We start from the raw sequence: 21,144 nt of genomic DNA on the forward strand, positions 1-21,144 counted from the left end.
ATTTATTGTCTCATTTTGAAATTTGAACCTTCAGACTATGTCCTTTGGCCTAATTTTATCCCCCCCCCAATATAGATTATCTAATTCGCACACTGTATAGAGTAGAGGGGGGCAAGAGTACGTGGGGGGCAAGGATACGATTCCCTAAAATCAGGTGAATATATTCGCGTATAGCAATAATGCGTCACGTGGAGTTTGATGTTAGTGACCTTTAGAACCTAAACAAGTTTGAGTGTGCTGCGGAAAACTACAAGCTATCTAGGTAATTATTTATGTTTTTCTAGTAGTTTGATATAATATTGGGACATAAGTAGTTAATGAATAACTTATACAATTTTATAACGATTTCAAACCACTATAAAGCGTTAGTTTCTGACATATCCATTGTTTGACAGGATGGAGTAAATTGCCTTTCTTCCAACAGTTGGCTGTACAGCATCACGGGAAAGTCAATTGTGTAGTGAGGGGGCAAGGGTACGCAGATACCTACGGGGCAAGGGTACGGGTGCGTACTCTTGCCCCTTCTGTTCTATGAAAAAGAATCCAATTTGATTTACATCTAACAATCAAAAAAGAATGTAGATTCCGTTGTAATAGAGAGTGACGGCAAACTTTACGAATATCGGTTCTCATATGTAGCCTCTAACATTAAGAATTCTGAAGAATCCTGATATTTTCTTATGTACGAGGGATACATTTTTATTCTAAATACCACTCCTTACATAATAGTATCTAAGGTGGTGTTTGAGTTTTCGAAACAGATAAACCTGTGAGATAGTTAAATCTGCAGTTCTTGAATAACGTTACGCTTGCTTATTTTATTCAGGTTTCAGAAATACTACGCTTTGTCCTCTTTTATCTTAAATGTCAGTAGTCTTCATTAATAAATTTCAATGGGCCTTATGCAGAGTCGCTCTGACGCGTGATTAGTGCCATACTAAAAAGTTCGACTACCGTATGTTTCCTGTAGTAGTCAGTTCTTTAGTAATCATACGTTAAAACGACTCTGCATAAGGCGGTATCAGTCCAATGATTGGTATGGGATCCTATGAAGCTAACCCAACCTAACATTTGACAATATGTAGCTTCATCAAGGATAGGTCGAAAAGTGTTCAAGTTACCCTCGTAGTTGACAAGCATTCTGTAAGTGATGGAATAAGCTGAATTTGGAAATATATTTTTATAAAGGGTCTAAATATTATCTGATTTTTTTGTATCCTATGCATTCCCATTACTGATATAAGAAGAATAAATGATTTTTCTTTTTTTTTTTTTAATGAGAATCTGCAACGTCTTTAGGCACAATAAAGCCAGTAGACCTATTTACCGAAGAAATGGAGAACGAATTAGTGGAATATATCACATTACTGGATCAATTCTTCTATGACTTAACTTTAAAAGATCTAAGAAGAATGACATACAATTTTGCTGAACGTAACTAGTTGCCCCATATCCTTTAGCCATGTGAATCGAATGGCAGGAAGAAATTGGACAGAGTTTTTCCGTCGTAGACATTTAACAATTGCTTTGCGACAGCCTTCAAAGACTGGTCTGGGAAAAGTTCGTGGTTTTAGCAAGCCACTAGTTGAATGCTTTAATTGCCTAAAAGATCTTGTAAGACAAAACGGCTCTCCTCCACGGGATATCTACATATACTAAACTGGCATAATACGGTTCCTCAAAGTTCCAAAAGTCGACTAAAATTCAGTTGTGAATAAAACTGTATCTAGTGATTTTGATGTTAACATAACAGCTGTTTCCTGGTGAGTGCATCTGGTTCCTTTATTCCTCAGATATTTCCCAGAAAACGAATAAAACAAGAATTATTCGATGGTTCGCCACCGGGTTCTGTGGGAATGATATCTGATTCTGGTTCATCAACTCACAACTTTTCCTAGAATGGTTATATTATTTACACCAACATGTGCGATCAAATTCGGTTACGAAAAAGATATTGTTACTTGTTGACAATCAGACCTCTCACATTTCAATCGAAGGGATTGATTTCTGCAGGCAAAATGGGATAGTGATGTTGAGTTTACCACCAAACCCCAGCCATAATTTGAAGCCATTATATTGCTCCTTTTTTTTGACCCGCTGAAATCCTGGTATTCAACAGTGTGTGATAAATGGATGAGGAATCATCCATCCCGCCTAATTCCAAGTTTCGAGTTTGTTTACTGAGGCTTACTACAAAGCTGCAACCATTGGTATCCAGCCTTCATGAATCTGAAGTTGTTCTACTGAATCCAGATGTGTTCACTGAAGAAGATTTTCTTCCTTCTATTGTGGATGTTGTAGACTTAAATGTAGAAGCCAGGTCTGAAGACGAAAGCACTCCTGAAGCAACAAATCAAGCATTAGACCTGAATAGAGCCCAAAATCGTTCATCGGATGATTCACTGGAAGTAAAAAGGGACCCATGCGGCACATCCAGAGAAACTCCTTTGCCAGTTTCTCGTCCTTCTCCATCTGTTACCAAACCTTTAAACAGTAACGCTAGATCCTCACTAGAAGCAAGCAAGAGCTCATGCGGACTGTCCACTTCAAACACTCTTCTGCCGGTTGCTAGTTTTCATTCATCTGTTACCAAATCTTCAACCAGTAACGCTGGATTCTCACTAGAAGCAAGCAGAAGCTCATGCAGATTGTCCACATCAAACACTTCTCTGCCGGCTGCTCGTTCATCGGTTACCAAACCTCCAACCAGTAAAGCTGGATCTTCACCGGAGGTAAGCAGGGGCCCATGTGGACCGTCCACATCATGCACTCCTTTGGTGGTTGTCAGTCCTCCTCCGACTCAACCAGAAAATCTTATCTTCTCGATGTCAATAAGATATTCTGACATCCTCTCCTTTCAAGCAAAACTTACTTCCGAAACGGCACCCTCCAAAGAGCAAAGGCAAACATCATCTTGCACCAAGAAAGCTACAACCGAAGTTGTAGCTACAACTCCTCAGGTCAGTGAGGAGGTAGTGTAAGAGTGTCCATTATGCAATATCATCTACAGTGATCCACCAATAGAAGACTGGATCAAGTGCGCAAGATGCCATGAATGGTGGCATGAACAATGCACATCATATAAAGGAGTAGGCACCTTCATCTGTGATAATTGTTAATGCTCTTTTGGGTGCGTACTCTTGCCCCTTTGATTTCGTACTCTTGCCCCACATATAGGGGCAAGAGTACGAATTTGAATGTTTTCATTTTACGAATTATAGCTCCTCCAAGGGTTGAGGTATATAAAAGTTGAGTTCACATTTCGTAAAGGAGAGTTCAAGTTTTATGTTCCATGTGAAAGTTTTCCGTTGTAACTATTTTTTATCAAAATATAAAAGTTTAATTAAAATTTGCGTACTCTTGCCCCCCTTTTCCTACCCGCCAGTGGGGCAGAGGCGGGTATGAGTAAATCGATGAACCATCGATCCAGGACGCAGATAAATTATGTACGCCATTGCTCATATCTCTTTCTTTCTCTACTCTCTGCATCATCTCTGGAGATGAATGTTCTGGTTAATGGTCTACAGTGGCGATTTTAAAATGTAATATGGTATACGCTATCAGTGATAAATGTTATGACTTTTAACTTAACACATAAAGGGCAATAAAACAAAAAAACTCTATATAGCTCTTTTGCCCCCCCCCCCTTTGAAAAAATCCTGCGACGTTAGTGATTATCATGTTGCTTAGTTACTGTATTATATTGTGCTATAAATATTTATGTGTTTTATCTAATAAGAAGAACCTTATTTACATTTATCACGGTCCTTACTTTACGAAAGCGAAACATATTTACGTTCAGCGTAATCAGTTTCTAAATAAAGACAGTGAGGCGAATGAAATAATTCACGCACACATTTAGAAAAATGTCCTGCGAACATGTCGTAGTAAGTTCCTGTAGAGTGAATAGCGCTAGTAGCAGTTATTAGCTCAGTCGGTCCCTATAGTCCCTTATTATTGAATCACATAAATCTTACAGATGTTGTATCTCTTTCTTTCTCCTCTCTCTACATCATGTCTAGTTGATTAATGTTTTGACAAATAGGCTACAGCGTCAATTTTAAAAAATAAGACGCTATCAGTAATAGATACTGTGGGTTTAACTTAACATATAAGACAATATATTGAAAACTTAGAATACGAATCTTCTCAGATGCTTCAAATCTGTGCCTTTACCTACTTTATTTCTCTAGTCAAAATAAAAAGTCTTAATCACAAATTCTTATTCAACCATCCCTTTCTTGGAGTACTGCGCAGTCACATACCCGTCACTGCGATTTTAAGACACTTTCAGCGATGAAGATAGAAATGAAAGTTTTTTTTTTTTTTTTTTTTTTAATGAAGCTCTAAAAGCGGACTTTTGAATTGATTCCAGAATGGTCGTGCTGGTACTTCATAAATAAATTTCGCGGTTTTGTTTGACGAATTATTAGAATAAAACTCAGGAACTGAAATGATCTACGAAAAATTGTATTTATGAACAAATGTTTTAATTCAACTACATATTTTAATTTTTATTGTCCTAAAAATCATGCAAAGTGCGAAGTTAAGGAACTCACTGAAAAGTTTTTTATCTTTTTGGAACAAATACCTTTGCATAGCATGTGTCGTAAATCAGACGAGGTTATCACATGCTTACTTTTTGGAGTCAGAGGTCGTTTGTGTCCGCTCTACGAGATAGCAGTCACCGCCACAACATGTCCTCTCCTATTTTTCTCTTACTCCTGTTCCTAGCTTCTGTTTTGGAGGTTTTTTCGAATGATGAGAACATAGTAAAACTACAGCAGGGCTCATTGAGGGGAATTCAATTGAAATCACGAAATGGACGAGAATTCACGGCGTTCAAAGGCATTCCTTTCGCACGCCCCCCCGTCGGGGAGCTACGATTCAAGGTTAGTAGCCTGAGCACTCGTTCGAAATTAGATTTTTTAATCATATAGCCTATATATTAATTTAAACACATACTCTGGAGACACAAGCATAATGCATAGTATAGATTTTAATACAATAAGTACATAATGAATAATGGTATTATCTCCTGTGTGTGGTCTAAATAACAACTATTTCTTCTTCGTTTTTACCTTTGATGACAGAAGATGAACTTAGCTTTGCTACAGCTTAGCGATTGAAAAATGAAATTAGTATATCGTTCTTGATTCTAGAACATAGTAGTTCGACCTCTTCGTGGCGGAACCCTTAGGGGTGTTTAAAATGATCGTATTGAATTAAGATACTGTCGCCGGGAAAAGAGATTGGGATTTGTGATTATTTACACGAATACTTTCCGAAGAGAAAATAATCTTTGATTTAGTACAAGTTCTTCCTTTCAACATATGTCGCGTTCAGTACACAAGAAAGTCAAGTCCACGCTTTCTAAAAAAAACACATACTTCATCTTCGAAATCTTTAATTAAAGTTTTAGAGCTTAGACCAGTAGCGTAGCCAGGATGTGTGTTTGGGGGGGGGGGGGCAAGTGCTGTTATAGGCACATATAGAAAAATTACAAACAAAAAAATATATAAGCATAAAAATATATAAAACATTGCAAACATCAAAGTACCAAAGTACATTGTCGGACCTCTTTGGGGAGGGCCCGGCCCCTCCGGCCCCCCCGTTCCCTACGCCACTGGCTTAGACATTAATGTCCTGATATTGTAAATAAGCCTTATAAGGCCTTATCCAGAGTCGTTCTGACGTGTGATTAGTGCCGTACTAAATAGCTCTACTAACATAGTTTTCCTGCAGTAGTCAGCGTTTAGTATAACGCTAATTATACGTCAAAACGACTCTGCATAAGGCCCATAATGTTTTTTAAAAAGTTTTAACTTTTAAATGTAACTAAGCGCACAACACCAACTTTATGCATTTTTCTCACACCTTTGCAATCAGACTTGATTCCCTCTTGCTGTGGACGACCCTTATGTTAAACACTGCCTCTTTCAGAAATAATGTTCGGGGGGGCACACTTACTATTCCGAGAGGGCACTGCTGGTACTATTCTATTTATTATTATATTATAAACGTAATATTTTGGTCGGCTCTGGGGGCACTCTCAAAGCTCCGGAGGGCAGTGCCCCCCGAAAAAAAAAACAGATGTGGAAGAAACACTGATTAAGTTTTCAATGATGGGTTTACTGACTCTGCTTAACTCGTCTATGCCAATCAATAGAATAAACTTTTTCTTCATAAAAAGTTAATAAAAGAAAGTAGATAGCGCTGAATAGACTTGCGAATTGTTTTTCTATTTCTTAAGGGAAACTAACTACAGCTATACAGAAGGCGAGGTAATTTTTGTTTCATTGGTAAAACCACCAGCAAACACACATCAATTTTTACATGCAGTTTTGCCAATGATGATGAAACATATTGAGTTTTATTTAAGTTTCTTTCCACATCGAGAAAACATAGAATAATGTGCTGATGATGATATTTCAATGAGTCAATTTACTCGGAATCTAGTATCGGAAAAACATTTAGAGTGCGTGAACCAGAGGCGGTTCTGTAATGTAGTCACAAAGTCAAGTGTCTTGCCAATTAATACCAAGCAAGATACAAAATAAAATAAAAAGTGCGGCTACCGTACTAAACTTTCTCGCTTCATGTTCTCAAACTGAATCATATTATGCTGCGCTAATTACTGATACATTTACCGTATTTGTGAAATACAAAGAAAATTATAAAGTTTTTGAAAACCTTTGAAACACTCCCTTTTGATTCTTTTCATGATGAATCGTTTACGTTATCTAGGTTTATTAATGAAATATCTGTTTCTGAAATTCTCAATAAAATCGCACGAGTTGTATTTCAGAAAATTGCTTTAAAAATCACTCCAAGAGTAAACTACTCCTAGTTGATATTTTCGGGAGAAATGAGTTATGCCATAATGTCAGGTTATGAAGCATTTATTTATTAAATATGCACAAAATCGTATGAGTCTTTTTTTTTCTTTCTTTAGAAAATCACACGAAAAACTACTTGCATAAGAGTAAACTATCCTTTGTGGATTTTTCAGGACAAATAAGTCTTGCCACATTTTTAAAAAGAAAATTAATTTATTTATTAAAGACTGAGTTAATGTCTTATTTCCCACTCGATCTAACACGAAATTACATCATCGATATAACAAATAAAAAATAACAAAGAAAAAGAAAAGATGCAGCAAAATATGGCGAATACATTGGAAAGAAAAGAACGTTTTGGAAACGTTTTACAACAAAGATATTAAACTAAAATAAAGAGGAAAATGATACTAATAAAAATAATGATTGTGTCTTAGATAGAATACATATAAGAAATAAGTAGCTACTAATTTCATTCATTCATTTATTTCGTCTTTTTAGTCATACATATTGCACGATTACGTCCGTATGAATAAGACTTGTCAAGGGTACAAATATATAAAATACGTAGTAATGACAAATACATGTCTATTGAATTAAACTACTATGCTACATCTACGATATAAAAGCAGTACATAACAATATATATTTCCAAAACTATCAATAGACAATTGAATTAAACTACTATGCTACTCAAAACTATCAATACACAAATTCACTTACATATCTTAAAATTCGTTTACAGAATAAAAGCAGTGCTGCAACAGATGTTTTCATTAACCTCTTGAACTCTCCTTTTTGTTTTGTCCTTCGAATATTCTGAAGAAGTTTATTGTACAATATGGTACCCATAAACATTGGATTCCTTTCATATAACTTAGTGCAGTGCTGTTTGCTGGGGATTTTATCCTTACGCTTGGTATCATATTTATGTGTTGATGGTGTGTTAAATAAGTCAATGTTTTTTTTGACAAAAAGCAGCAGTCGAAATATGTAAAGAGAGGGTAAAATTTTAAATTCCTTTAATTCCTTAAATAACACTGGCTTACAGTGGTTTTGGTGCCGGGTGTTTCTTAGCTGATTTGAAGTAGAATTGGGACGCTGAATCCAAATATGGCGTTAGTTTTCCCCTAACAGCTTTAGTTTTTGAGATATAGGAATTGCAAGACTGACCTGCTACAACGTTGAAAATTGCATAGGTGCTGTTTTACTGTAAGTGAAAAGAAAACTATGACATTTAAATCTGTTATTTGGAACACTTTGAAAATAATGAAAACCATATAAACACAAACATCAAGTACATAATAACTCTGTAACTACATTTTATAATAGTTTTTATCAATAAAAAATCAAATAATTTGTTCAAAACGATCTATTCAACACTTCGGAAGCTTCGTTTTCGTGACATCCTTGAATGTTTCTTTGCACAGTCTCTTTTTAGGTTCCAGCAGTAATCTGCCATCATATGGGCATCCCATCTTCCTTGGTAGCGGTCCTCCATTGTTTTAATATCTTGGTGAAATCTTTCACCTTGTTCTTCACTCAGACTGCCTACGTTGTCTGGGAAACGGTCCAAATGGCTGTGCAGGTAATGAATTTTGATACTCATATTACATCCAAGTTTTTGGAATGCATTAAGCATCTGGTTCACTAGCTCAACATAGTTATCAGCTTTATTATTGCCAAGGAAATTCTTGATAACTTCTACAAATGAGGTCCAAGCTCTACGTTCAGTCTCATTCATGGACTCCACGAAAGCCGGATCTTTCATGAGTTGTCTTATTTGGGGACCATCAAATATTCCAGCTTTTAATTTTTCTGTGCTGATCTGAGGTAGCTTGTTTCCCATGTAAGTAAAGCACGGCCCGTCCTTATTTAGCGCCTTTACAAACTGCTTCATCAAACCGAGCTTGAGATGTAGAGGTGGCAAAATGATTTTGTCACACTCAACAATAGGCATGTTAATAATATTTTTCTTACCAACAACCATGTCGTCTCTCTGCGGCCACTCTTTTTTTGACCAATGGTTTGCTTTGTCTCTGCTATCCCACAGACATAGAAAACAAGGATATTTTGTGTAGCCACTTTGCTGTCCAAGAAGAAAGTTCACCATCTTTAAATCCACACAAATCACCCACTGATGGTCCTGATATTTAATTTTTTCCATAACCAAAGCAATTGCTTCATATTCTTCTTTCAGTCGTGTTGAATGAGCGATTGGAATTGAGCCGTATTTATTGCCATTGTGTAGAAGGACGCATTTTAAACTTCGCTTGGAGCTATCAATAAACAGGCGCCAATCATCTGGATTGTATTCTGGAAGACCCATGTGTTCTAGGAGACCTCTAACATCGTGACAGAATACGAGATTTGTGTCTTCAGTGAAAAATGGTAAAAACTCCTTTTCCCTTGTTCGGTAGAATGTGATTTTAGTTCCTTGTTCTAGTACGTTTTTCTCCTTCAATCTGGAAGCAAGTAATTCAGACGATTCTTTTGAAAGATTAAGGTCCCTAACTAGATCATTTAGCTCATCTTGATTAAACTGTTGAGGAATTGTTGACATTCCCTCATAATCACTGTCACTTCCATCATCCATGTCACAAGAATGTTCACTACGTTCGTTTTCAGTCTCACAAAGCTCTGGCAAGTGGTGAAACGTTGGGATTGGTATTTCATCGGAATGAACAACTGGACGTCTTGCTGAAGGCAGATCAGGATATGTCCACTTGTTCCGGTTATTTCTATTCATACCCGTAACATTTACCAGGCAGAAATAACAGTCATCAACATGGTTTGTGGGTTCCCTCCAAACCATTGGAACACCAAACTTAAGACTTTTTCTTTTTCCAGTTGTCCACTGTCGCAAGTGTTCAGTACACATTTTACACACAATATGTGGAGCCCACGTTTTATCTTGGTCCCCTAGGCGTACACCAAAATATGCATGATATGCTTTTTTTTTTACAAAGTCACTGATATGTTTTCTATTGTCTTTAAATGTGTACTCACCACATATGTAGCAAAACACATCAGGATGGTTAACACAACTTCTTCGACTTGAACTCATTTTATGTTCAGGCCACTAACACGGATGTTAAATATAAAGCCTTAGTATACGCGATACAAGTTATGATTTCAGAACAAAACTCACATGTTCCAACATGTCACTCCACCTGCAAGACAACAACTACGATCCACTAGCCAAGTAGAATACCAATGCAATCTAGTGGACGTTCCTGGAACTACTATATGACTAGTTTCCGTTTAGTACCGACAGATAGCAGCACTAATGAGAAAAGAGCGCCGTTCTTCCAAATAGAAATCTCTATAGAGCACAGTAGGATTTATTTGAGTTGCAGAGTTTATAAGATCATATTCAAACTTGTTATTACGAGAATATTTGTATTTCTTTTGCTTATTTTGTATACTATTGCAAGAAGCATGCAGAAATAGTGGTTACATCATTTATAATTTACATATTTATTTTGGATTGTAATATTTCTTCCACATACATTGTAACGTAAATAACACTACTGGTACAGTAGCCTGTATCTACCAAAGTAGAGCTGATAGAAAAAAACTGCTTACATTATTGGATTCAGCGCCCCACACATAGTTAAAATCAGCTCTAAAATTTTAGGCACCAAGAAAAAATTTTTTTCTGTAGGCCTGTGTAATTAAATTCCTTAAATTCCAAAATTTCATTCAGTTATGTTTATAAGTCTGAAACAGAAAGTTATTTTTGAGTTATTTTTAAACATGGGTATCGAGGTTGACTTTCGAATATCTTCCAGAAAATTCATTCGACAAATTCAAGTCTGTGACAAAATGAATTCGACACAGAACTAGTCCTACGCCTCGGCACAGAAAGTAGTAACGTTTCTTTTCTTCTGGTGATCAGTTTATGAGATTCGTATCAATATTGGAAATGTAATATTAAGTAGTCCGTTTTTAAATATTTTAAATAAGGTTGTAAGTATATGATAACTACGTCATGTCTCCAATTTTATCCACTTGAGTTTTTCGATGCAAATGGGTAAGTGATCTGAATATTTCAAATTAAATAAATAATGTTTACATGCACCTTGAATTCTTTACAATCTCTTTGATAGATGTTTGCTCATACCTAAACAAACCGTATCCCAATATTCTATTAGTGCAGAAAACATTAAGCTCGCTGCTAGTCTTTTTCTTAAATAGAAATCGCTCGTTTGTTTTGAATCTATTTAGGGATTGAAGAAAAGCAAAAACTTTTTTTTTTTTTTAGTTTACATACGAGGTGCTACCCAAAATATCTGAGAATGTCATTGTAAAAGTCAGAAAACTAATTATGTCCTAATGTCCTCCGTCATCTTCAAAGTAGTTCCCCCCCTCCCGGCATGTATGCAACGATCCTTGCGTTGTTCACACTTTTGGAAGCACTCCTGGAAGTCCACAGCGTGAAGGGTGTTCAGGACCCGTTGCGATTCCACTTAGATGCCTTCAATGGAGTCAAAACGTTGCCCATTGAACGCGAGTTTCATCTTCGGGAACAAGTAGAAGTCGCACGGGGCTAGATCAGGGAAGTAGGGAGTATGGGAGCCATTGCCATGTTTTTGGCCAGGAATTTTCTCAAAACGAGGAAGGTGTGCGAAGGGCGCGTTGTCATGCTGCAGCAACCAACCTTTCGTTTGCCACAGCTCTGGCCGTTTGTGCTTAATATCTTCCCTCAGTCTCTTCAGAAACCTTGCAATAAAACTTTCCGTTGACATTCTAACTGGTGGAACAAACTCCTTATGCACAATCCCCTGAATATCGAAAAAAAATTATCAGCATCGACTTGATGTTGCTGCGAACTTGTCGAGTTTTTTTCGATCTTGGAGAAGATGGCGTCTTCTATTGTGATGATTGCTGCTTCGTTTCTGGGTCATAATCATAGATCCAAGATTCATCATTTGTAATGACTCTGGATAAGAAGTTTGGACACTCTCAATCTCTTTTTTGTAGCTCAGTGGAAGTCTGAATCCTGAGTATTTTTTTGGAGGGGGGGGTCGAGGCTGAGAAGGCGAGGGACCGACTTCGCTGCAATTCGCCTCATGTTCAATTCATCGGATAGAATTCGTTGACATGTATCGTACGACAGTCGAAGTCTGCAGGTTTCGGCTGCAGTTTTCTTCAACTTGACACAGAACTTGACGCAAATTCGTTGCTCCTTAACGTCAGCCATTTGACAAATCGCGTAAGCACTGAAACACGCCTTGACACGCACAACTACAACTCACGACTGAATGCGCCAAAGATAATGCAATTTTGTGGTGCAGTTTCTAATATATGTACCTCGAGACATCTAGCGGCAGAATGTCGTACTGTTACTGGTTTGCACAGTAAGAAAGAAATATAGGATATTTTGAGTAGCACCTCGTATATAATGAATATGACCTCCAATTTAAATGTTTATCTGAAACTTTTCCATTTTTTTTTTACTTTAACCACAACAGCAGTGGAGGCTTTAACGGGTAGGTGGGGTAGGTACGGGCCTACCCCCAAATTTTGAAAAATATATAAACACTAAAAGATACAATAAAAAGTAAATATTTTTCACTATTTATATTAATAGTAGATAATTATTTAACAAATAGTATCAACCACCACTAACACTACCACTGCCACTAAAAGTAATTTACTAGTGTCATTAATCAATCAAATGTGTATATGTATCCTTAAGCGAGGGTGCGACCCTACCCAAAATTAAAATCCTAAAGCCGCCCCTGCACAACAATTATTAAATCATTATTTACTGATAATATTTGGTATGTCATTAAAGTTTGTTTTTGACATAATTATCTTCGATCTAGGTTAGAAGGCACTAAAAGTTTTTCAATAGTTTTTTTTTTTTTTTTTTTAATTCTTTACAATAGCAACCACAGATATACTGAAATAACCCTGTCATCTAGAATACTGAACCGTTAAAATGTATGTAAACGTAAGATGTTGATTTTGACTCATTTATACAGCCTCCAGAACCCCCGAAACCTTGGTCTGGCATTCGAGATGCCTCAAACGATGGGAACAAATGTATCCAGTTTGATTTTCTGGAGCAGAAGCAACCCGTTGGAGAGGAAGACTGCCTCTACCTAAATGTCTACACACATCAGGTAACAATTGATATATTTGTGCCTTCAGTCTTTCATTTGTTTCAAGGTACAATAGCAGTCAAAGAATAATTGTAGTCAATGTTTTGGAGATGGCGTTTGTCCTGTTTTAAGAATGCGACGCTGTAATTGATTTGAAGATGTATTCTTTAAAAATATTAGCACTTAAGTTACTTCACTCTGTTTGTCACTAACTAATCCGACAAATTGTACTCTTGTTCTTTGATTTCTGCAACATCGTGAACAATATGGAAAATGACACTCTGTGCTTTTATTTACAGCCTTTAGTTATTTGAGACATTTCAAGTTTCTTTATCTGTTAACTGATAACCTCCATTAAAGCCTTATAGCACAGACGAGGAATATACTGGACATCGTGTTTGTTATTCTCCGAAGTTCGATCTCTATGGAGTGTGGAAGTAACAGCTAATCAGATTCGTGTAAAGTGGAGGTAATGCGGCGTTATCAACGCTATTTTTCCTGACGTCACAAGTAGTCGGAGAAAGTTGGCTGTTTGTCTGGTTTAGTATCCCTAGAGAGAAATAGTACAAGAAAAAGTAGAATAATATGGTAAGGATAGTGAATTAGAACAATAAATTACCATTTTATGCTGAATACTTATAACTCAACTAGCAGCGTTCACCCCGCTTCGCTGCGGTCACCCCGGAACGCAATAAACTTTGTTACTTAGATAATTTTTACTTTTTCGCTTTCAAATTGCAAGCGCCTGTCATTTATGTTAACCCGCCGAGTCACGTGGTCATGCGGGTTGCATATACATACGTTTATTTTTACCTATGATGAACTATGGAGACTTGAATGGTCCATTATCTCAAGACACTGGTAATTAAAAATTAAAGTGATATGATAAAAACCATCTAGGGTCCAAATCCTAACAACCCCCCAAAAATGAAAGAAATCGGTTCAGCCGTATTAGCGTGATGAGTTCACAAAGGATTTGTACGTTCTCTTTTATATATATAGATATTCTGATTGAATCTATGATTGCAGAAAGGACATACGTCACATTTTTCTGAAATTTGGTTTATCAACTTTTCCGATTCTCTAGAAGTAGCTATACGCAACTTTATGTGCAGAAAGGACAGGTGTCGAAGATGTTACATACACAAAATGGACTTAGACTGTTTCTATAGTCACCAGCGGCGTAGCGTAAGAGAACGCCGGTATGCCCGGCATCCCCTGTTAATAAGAAAAAGTACGTATTTCATTATATATAAATTGTTTGCTTGTAATTATCACAATTATTTCCACTGCAATCTTCTGGCGCGCTCTCTCGACTTACTTTGACAAGAGGAACCTACGCATGCGCGTCGCTCAGATGCACATTTTCTGTCTTTCCTCCTGTCGTATGCTATTTTCCTCGGGCTTCCAGGAATACTGAAAGCATCGGGGTTTACGTCTGCTTTCTGTTGAATGCGCATGCGCAATACTTCCCTTCTCACTCCTCCTCATCCCTTGCAACCCTTCATTTGCTTTAGATATACGCTGGCATATTCAAGTATTTCCAACTGTATATATTTTGAACTAAGCTATAGTTTCTGAACAGAACGTGCGAGTCCTAATATAAAGGAAATAGAACAAAACGGAAATGGTTAGTTCAACGCATGTTTGAAGCATGCTGGTTATGTAAATAATAGTATTAAAATAGTTATGCCTTAATCACAACTAAATGCATCGTAATTGTAATCTTCATCGTAAAGGAGCTCAAAGACACAGGCATATATATAAAGCATTCTGTAGAATTACGATCACCGATCTGGTAGGACAAGAGAGCCACCACTCCCCGTCACTCGCAAAGATTGTTCCAGGGCCCTTCAGTCACTGGCACAAATCTCGGGGACATAAGGGGAACATGTTCCCTACAATCTTGTCCACCCCCCAATAATCCGATTTGAGATTGTGATGATGATTTCTATCCGACTGCCACAAACGAAACTGATGTCCTTTGACTTGTTTCATTTTTAAAAAAGAATCGTATTCTTTAATATTTCATTGTTATTAATTATTAGTAGTCTATTTTCAACTATTTGTTTAATTCCTGTAACAATTCCTATAATGCTATTGTGGTAATCATAATTTTGCTCAGATAAGAGTATTGTTGCGCCAAATATAGGCCTGACTGATTTTCTTTCATAGTTTTGGGAAGTCATTATTTGTATTGTTATAAAACAAATGTCCTAAAATTTTAATGTGGATCATTGTGGATGCGTAAGTAGAAACATGTCAATTATTATTATGCATATATTCAAATTTCAGAATGTGCTCACGGCACTGAGTTGTAATAATGATATGTACCACTATTTCATCTACATCATTTGGTATATAATATACGAGTACAACAGGTTTACCTCAGAAATCTGATTCATCTACTGTAATATGAGTCTCGTCTCCCCTCCCCCCACAATAAGCCTTAAAATGTACCCTCCTGCCGATGTTATAGACACTGCTTCCCTAATCCTCCACAGCATTTTTTTCAACTTCATAAATATTTTGAACATCGTTAAAAAAGGAAAGAATTATGGGAACAGTCTTACCCATCCCACGAACGTTGAAGACAGATTTGCGCCCTTGACTTCAGTTACTGGATACAGAAACAGGCTCCCAGAGTTGGTTTAAGTGCTTTGTATTTACATCTTCAAATAATATATACAATCAGACCCATATTCACGAACGGGCGTCTGAGTTCCGGACCCAAGATGACAAATTTCTAGGGGCGATATATATATATATTTTTGAAAGAACGAGATTGACGTGTGGTATGTGGAGAAAAAACCCGCCCACGAGAAAGAAATGAAGGGAACGATACTGGAAACAATGTTCATACAAAAGTGGGGCCTAGTTTTCTCGTCACAACGGTAGTAGCAAGAAGGAGCTGAGACAATTGGTTTTTAAATTCTAACGTAATCCACGCATTCGCTTCTCTATGTCCCACTAGACCTACAATTAGGGGGGCTTCCTCCTAAATTTTGTATAACCCTATATTTCTATTCGGAATAGCTATGTATTTCTGCTTGCAGTAGTACTATATCGCACAAATGACTAACTTTGGCATCCCCCTTTCGGAATATCACGCTACGCTACTGATAGTCACCGAATCAATTTCATTCAAAGGGACTTCTTTTGTATCTCATACGTGAACGTGATCCTAAATCTTTCCTTATATGTATGAAAATCCTTGTACGACTAATAATTCCGTGCAGTGTTATTTTCTTCTGCATGCAGAATCTCCAATTAATTACAACTCATGATTTCAAGTCTTTTGTCTGTATATTCCTTGTCTATATCTTATGCCACGTGGAAAATCAAACTGTCTTGCTTTATGGGTAGTTAGTTGGTTGGATGTTTTAAACTTCTCTGTGAGATTCGAACCACACGAGTACTTTAATAACGAGGCGCAAACCAATGATAAACCTATAAACCTCATTTTAATGGGGCATTACATTCAAAATCTCGCGTCATGTTAATTCAAATTTCCCGCCAAAATATAGCGTTACGTATAGCATTGACAATTTTTAGCATAGAAGAATACAAGGTAAACTAACCAAATTTACAGTTACATATTCAAGTCCTAGAAAGAATGTTTATTTTTGGACAATTTCTAAATTTAAGGGATAGGCCAACACACCCTTCCTAATGGGGGTGGGGGAGGGAGGATTTTGGGAAGTGTACCTATGTTCTGTGAAAGAGAATAGACTCCCTATACTAAATCATATAACCCTATGTTGTAGTAAAGGCTCATCAAAGGAGATAAATTACGTCAATAACTGACCACGTATTGAGTATATCTCAATACAAATATTTTGGCAATTTTCTATCAATAAAGAGAATAAGCACAACTACTCAAAATTACAAAATTATATATTCGAATTCTAGAGAACTTTTACAAAATTGTATTTTTTGATACTTCCTACATTTAAGGAGTACCTCTCCCAAAATTTAAGATGGGAGCATTAACACATCCATGTCCTATCCCCTGTATTCAACGATATGATTATATAACATGATAAAATCTCATCAAAGAGTATAGGCCTAAATTAGGTCAATAATGGTAAGTACACGTTAACACGAATATTTTGACAATTTTTACCTCTAGATGGGATGCCTTATAAGATAATGCTTTCTTCAATGCTAAAACAAGATGGACAATACACCAAGGATATAGAATAAACTATGAAATGTATAATCAACAACTTACTTCCTGATGACGGATATGGAGGATAACAAAGTACTTAGAGAAAAATACAATGATTATAATATTATGACTCTATTGAAGAAAATATTTTAATAACCAATGACGAAGTTGAAGAAGTACTAAAAAAAATTAAAAAGTAAAAAGGCGCCTGGACCAGACGGAATAAAGGCGGAGATATTTAAAGCTAACAGACAATTTTGGACACCATATTTGACAAAGTTATACAATAAGTGCATGGAACTAGGTTCATTCCCTAAAAATTGGAAATTAGCTAAGCTAGTTATTTTTCAAAAAAATCAAACTGGGACAACAAATACGCCAAAAGCATACTGTCCTAAATGCTTATTGAACATAATCAGAAAAATTTTCGAAAAATTAATAGTTAACAGGATAAATAACCAAAGGAAGGGAATACAAAATTGTAAATTACAGTACAGGTTCAGGAGAAAGAAAGGAACAAATGAGGCTATTAATACGCTCATGAAACATGTCGAACAAGCTCACAATCTTGGAGAGAAATACACTTTAATAATATTCATAGATATAACCGGCGCCTTCGACAATCTTTGGTGGCCAAAGATGTTTGAAGAACTGGATAAATTAAAAGTCGATCCAGGATTACTACGAATTATTAAAAATTACTGTACAAATAGACGCGTTGTCTATAAAAAAATTCAATTTGAAATAAGTAAGGCTGTTAAAAAGGGGTGCCCACAAGGTTGAGTTCTAGGACCACTCATGTGGGACCTCACACTTCAACCAGGACTTGAATTAATTAATAATATAAATACATCTAATAGAATTGTAGCTTACACAGACGACTTAACTATAGTAATCAATGCAGGTACAAGAGCTAAATTAGAAGAAAAAGCAAATGAGATATTACAAGTTTTCTCAGAGTGGGCAAAATCAGCTAAATTGGAGATCTCGACCAACAAAACCAAATATTTGCTGGTGAAAGGTAAACTAGATAGGAATCCGGCAATAAAAATTAATACAAAGTCAATTGGAAGAGAGGTGATGTACAAATATCTTGGGGTGTGGCTCGATGAAAAATTAAATTTTGATAACCACGTCACGAAACAGTAAAAAAATTATAGGATTGGCCAATAGGATTTTTCATGTCATGGCCAAAGATACAAGCTTTCACCCAGGCACTGCCAACTGTACTATAAGACAATATTTCAACCAATTGCCTGCTATGGCTCGAGTGCTTTGAGCCACAGGATAAAAGAAAATATTGAAGTTCGCAAGAAAATCGACAGTGCTCAAAGGACAATCTTGCTGAGAATATCAAGCGCAATGTCGACAACCTCAGTTGAAGCTTTATAAGTGATAATGGGTATAGAGCCACTTCACCTCACAATTTTAAGAGCAGCCGGAAAATATTGGATTCAGAAAGGCAATTTAGGAAAAATTGAGAAAATATTCAAAAGAAGAATTTTATCTATGAATGGCGTTGAATCCAGCATCTTATCATCATGGCAAGAAAATTGGAGTAATTGTGAGAAAGCCAGAAGAGTATTTGAGATCTTTCCAGACATTAAAGGAAGACTCGAACTAGGGCACATAGATATTAATAGACACGTTGTGCAATTTTTAAGTGGTCACGTCTCCTTTCGTTCAACATTTTACAAAATAGGATTATTAAATAGTAATGTATGTAACTGTGGTGAAATTCAAACACCTGATCACTTGGTATTTGATTGTGGAAACATATACCTGCAATAGAACGATCAAGTAATAAGAACGAAACTAAATTAAGTCAGAACCCAACTGGGTTTAATAGAACTAATCCGTAATCAGTGGTGCCCCCCCTTACGTCCATGACGCACCCCCCCCCCCCCAATTGTCTATCCGTAGGTGTTCTTCCATGAAAAAAATCTTTTCAATTAATTTTTACACCCCCTCAAACATATTTATATAGATTTTTACCCCCCCAAATATTTCAATGACGCAGTTTGCGTCATAGCCCCCCTTTGTGGGCACCCCTGCCGTAATAAAGCTTACAGAAATTATTTTAATAAAATTTGTACCCGAATATTAGAAATAAACAGGGCTCAAATTGCACTGGATTTAGCAAGAAGATAAGTAAAAACTCCAACAATATGCACGTCTCATAATAATCCGAAAAAGTATGGTTAAATCAAATAGCAATATAGATGAATTATAGAGGAAAATTAGTGTTAGTGTTGTGTGTGAAGCGTTTGTGTGTGTTTTGTGTACGTCAATGAAGATAGAGTAACCTAATAATCTTAAGTGTAATAGTCTCAGTCTGGTGGAGGACAGCAGATTGAGTATTATTAGGAATGGTGGAAGACCACTCTAGAATAGTTTAATAGAATCACTATTTCCTTGGAGTTGCGTTCGTACTCACAGGGAGAGAAACTAATTGTAAGTAAGATTAATAATACAGGTGAATTGTGGAAGACCACTAATAGAGAAATAATTATGATTAAGTGAGAATCCAATAAGGGAGAAACCATTAATACACACAGGAAAGATCCCAAATTTCCGATTTTACAAATGTTTTAATTGTTTACAAGTGTATTAAAGATAAAACTGAGAAACCATACAACCCAAGGAGAAACCATGATTTAATCTCAATGGCATATATGTTAGAGCTGTTATTTGTATGTATTGTAATTGTTTTCTGTTAATATTTGTATATGTACTATTTTAAATGTATGTTATTAATATTGTTTTAATTACAGATAGATAAAGTTCCAGAAGATAGAGTCTGATTTTAATATCTGGCATCAGGCCAAAAAATTCAGCCCCCACCCGCAAGTGTGGTAAGAATACGAACAGAGAGGAGATAAGAATAAAAATTGAGAGAGATTACATAGAGTAAGGGGCAGTTGCGTCTGCCGGTAAGTCCTTAAATCAGGCAAAGACAGGGGATGTGAAGGGACTTTAAAAAAAAGATGGGACTAGTCAAATTCACAGAAATGTATTTTTGAGATCGAGAACATTTACCAAAATGTTACTTTTTGAAAGCTTGCAAGTTTAAGGGATAGGCCTGTGTACTCTTTCCAAAATTTAGGGGTAGGTCAAGGAACTCACGCCAAAATTTAGAAGAGTTGTCCAGGTTACTCTTGGATCATGGCCCCTGACCTAGGGACCCAGAGGCACAAAAGTAAGACCAACTGCTGCCACGCATCATAGACCTCAGATTTCTTTCGCTAGCGATGTTATGTTTGTGGTTCGAAAAAGCGATTATTTTGATTGACCAGACATTGTAATTATCTTTCTTATTTTACGTTGTGCGGACAGTTCACTCTCATCTACCTTTTTTTTTTTTTATTTTTAAACATAAGAATCTGGAAATTAAATTATATCTTTTGTATCAGTAATTCTCTATGTTGGACTTCCCTGAAAACTTAAGATTTTTCGCACATACCCAGCAGGGAGAAGTTATACCCTTTTTGTACATTTTTATCTGTTGGTCTACAGACAGGTGGAGACTCTTTACGCCCTGTTATGGTATGGTTTCATGGCGGTTGCTGGTTCCGAGGCCACAGTGCGAGCAGCTTTTATGGCCCTCATTACTTGATGGACGAAGATGTTGTCTTAGTCGCAGCGAACTACAGAGTGGGACCTCTAGGTAAGTCTATTGCGCTAAATATGTGTCTTTTAACCCTCTTAGGTCCTCGTTTGGAGTTTACACATAAGGCCCTCGGGTCTATTTAGATGCATTATACATTTCGTCTTTTGTGTGTGTGTGTGTGTGTATGTGGTTAAATGTTGGAGTAATAAACCGATTTTATTTACGTGCTATTGTTAAACATCTTGACTTGTGTACTAAAATCTTGCGCATTGTACAAGGGCGTAACAGTGAAATGTGCACATCACTCCTACGCCCTTGTGCAAATTGTGAGTGGTTTTATATATACTGATACACAGGTCGTTAAAAAATTGATTTATGTAATTAACTTTTGTTTATATTTCGTTAGTAGTC

At 36.5% G+C, this 21,144-nt stretch overlaps 1 protein-coding gene across 1 annotated transcript in view; it reads left to right on the plus strand.

The window, feature by feature from the left end:
• Positions 1-4,648: 4,648 nt before the first annotated feature.
• Positions 4,649-21,144, plus strand: part of LOC145669051 (juvenile hormone esterase-like) — a 36,636-nt gene continuing 20,140 nt past the window's right edge. Inside the window, exons 1-3 of the mRNA XM_081737412.1 lie at positions 4,649-4,892; positions 12,833-12,973; positions 20,640-20,790. Of these exons, the coding sequence (XP_081593538.1) occupies positions 4,698-4,892; positions 12,833-12,973; positions 20,640-20,790 (487 nt within the window). The 5' untranslated portion in view covers positions 4,649-4,697. The remainder of the gene's footprint in view (positions 4,893-12,832; positions 12,974-20,639; positions 20,791-21,144) is intronic.

Source organism: Thermobia domestica, chromosome 13 (genome assembly GCF_964235325.1).
Source record: "Thermobia domestica chromosome 13, izTheDome1.hap1.1, whole genome shotgun sequence".
Taxonomy (NCBI): domain Eukaryota; kingdom Metazoa; phylum Arthropoda; class Insecta; order Zygentoma; family Lepismatidae; genus Thermobia; species Thermobia domestica.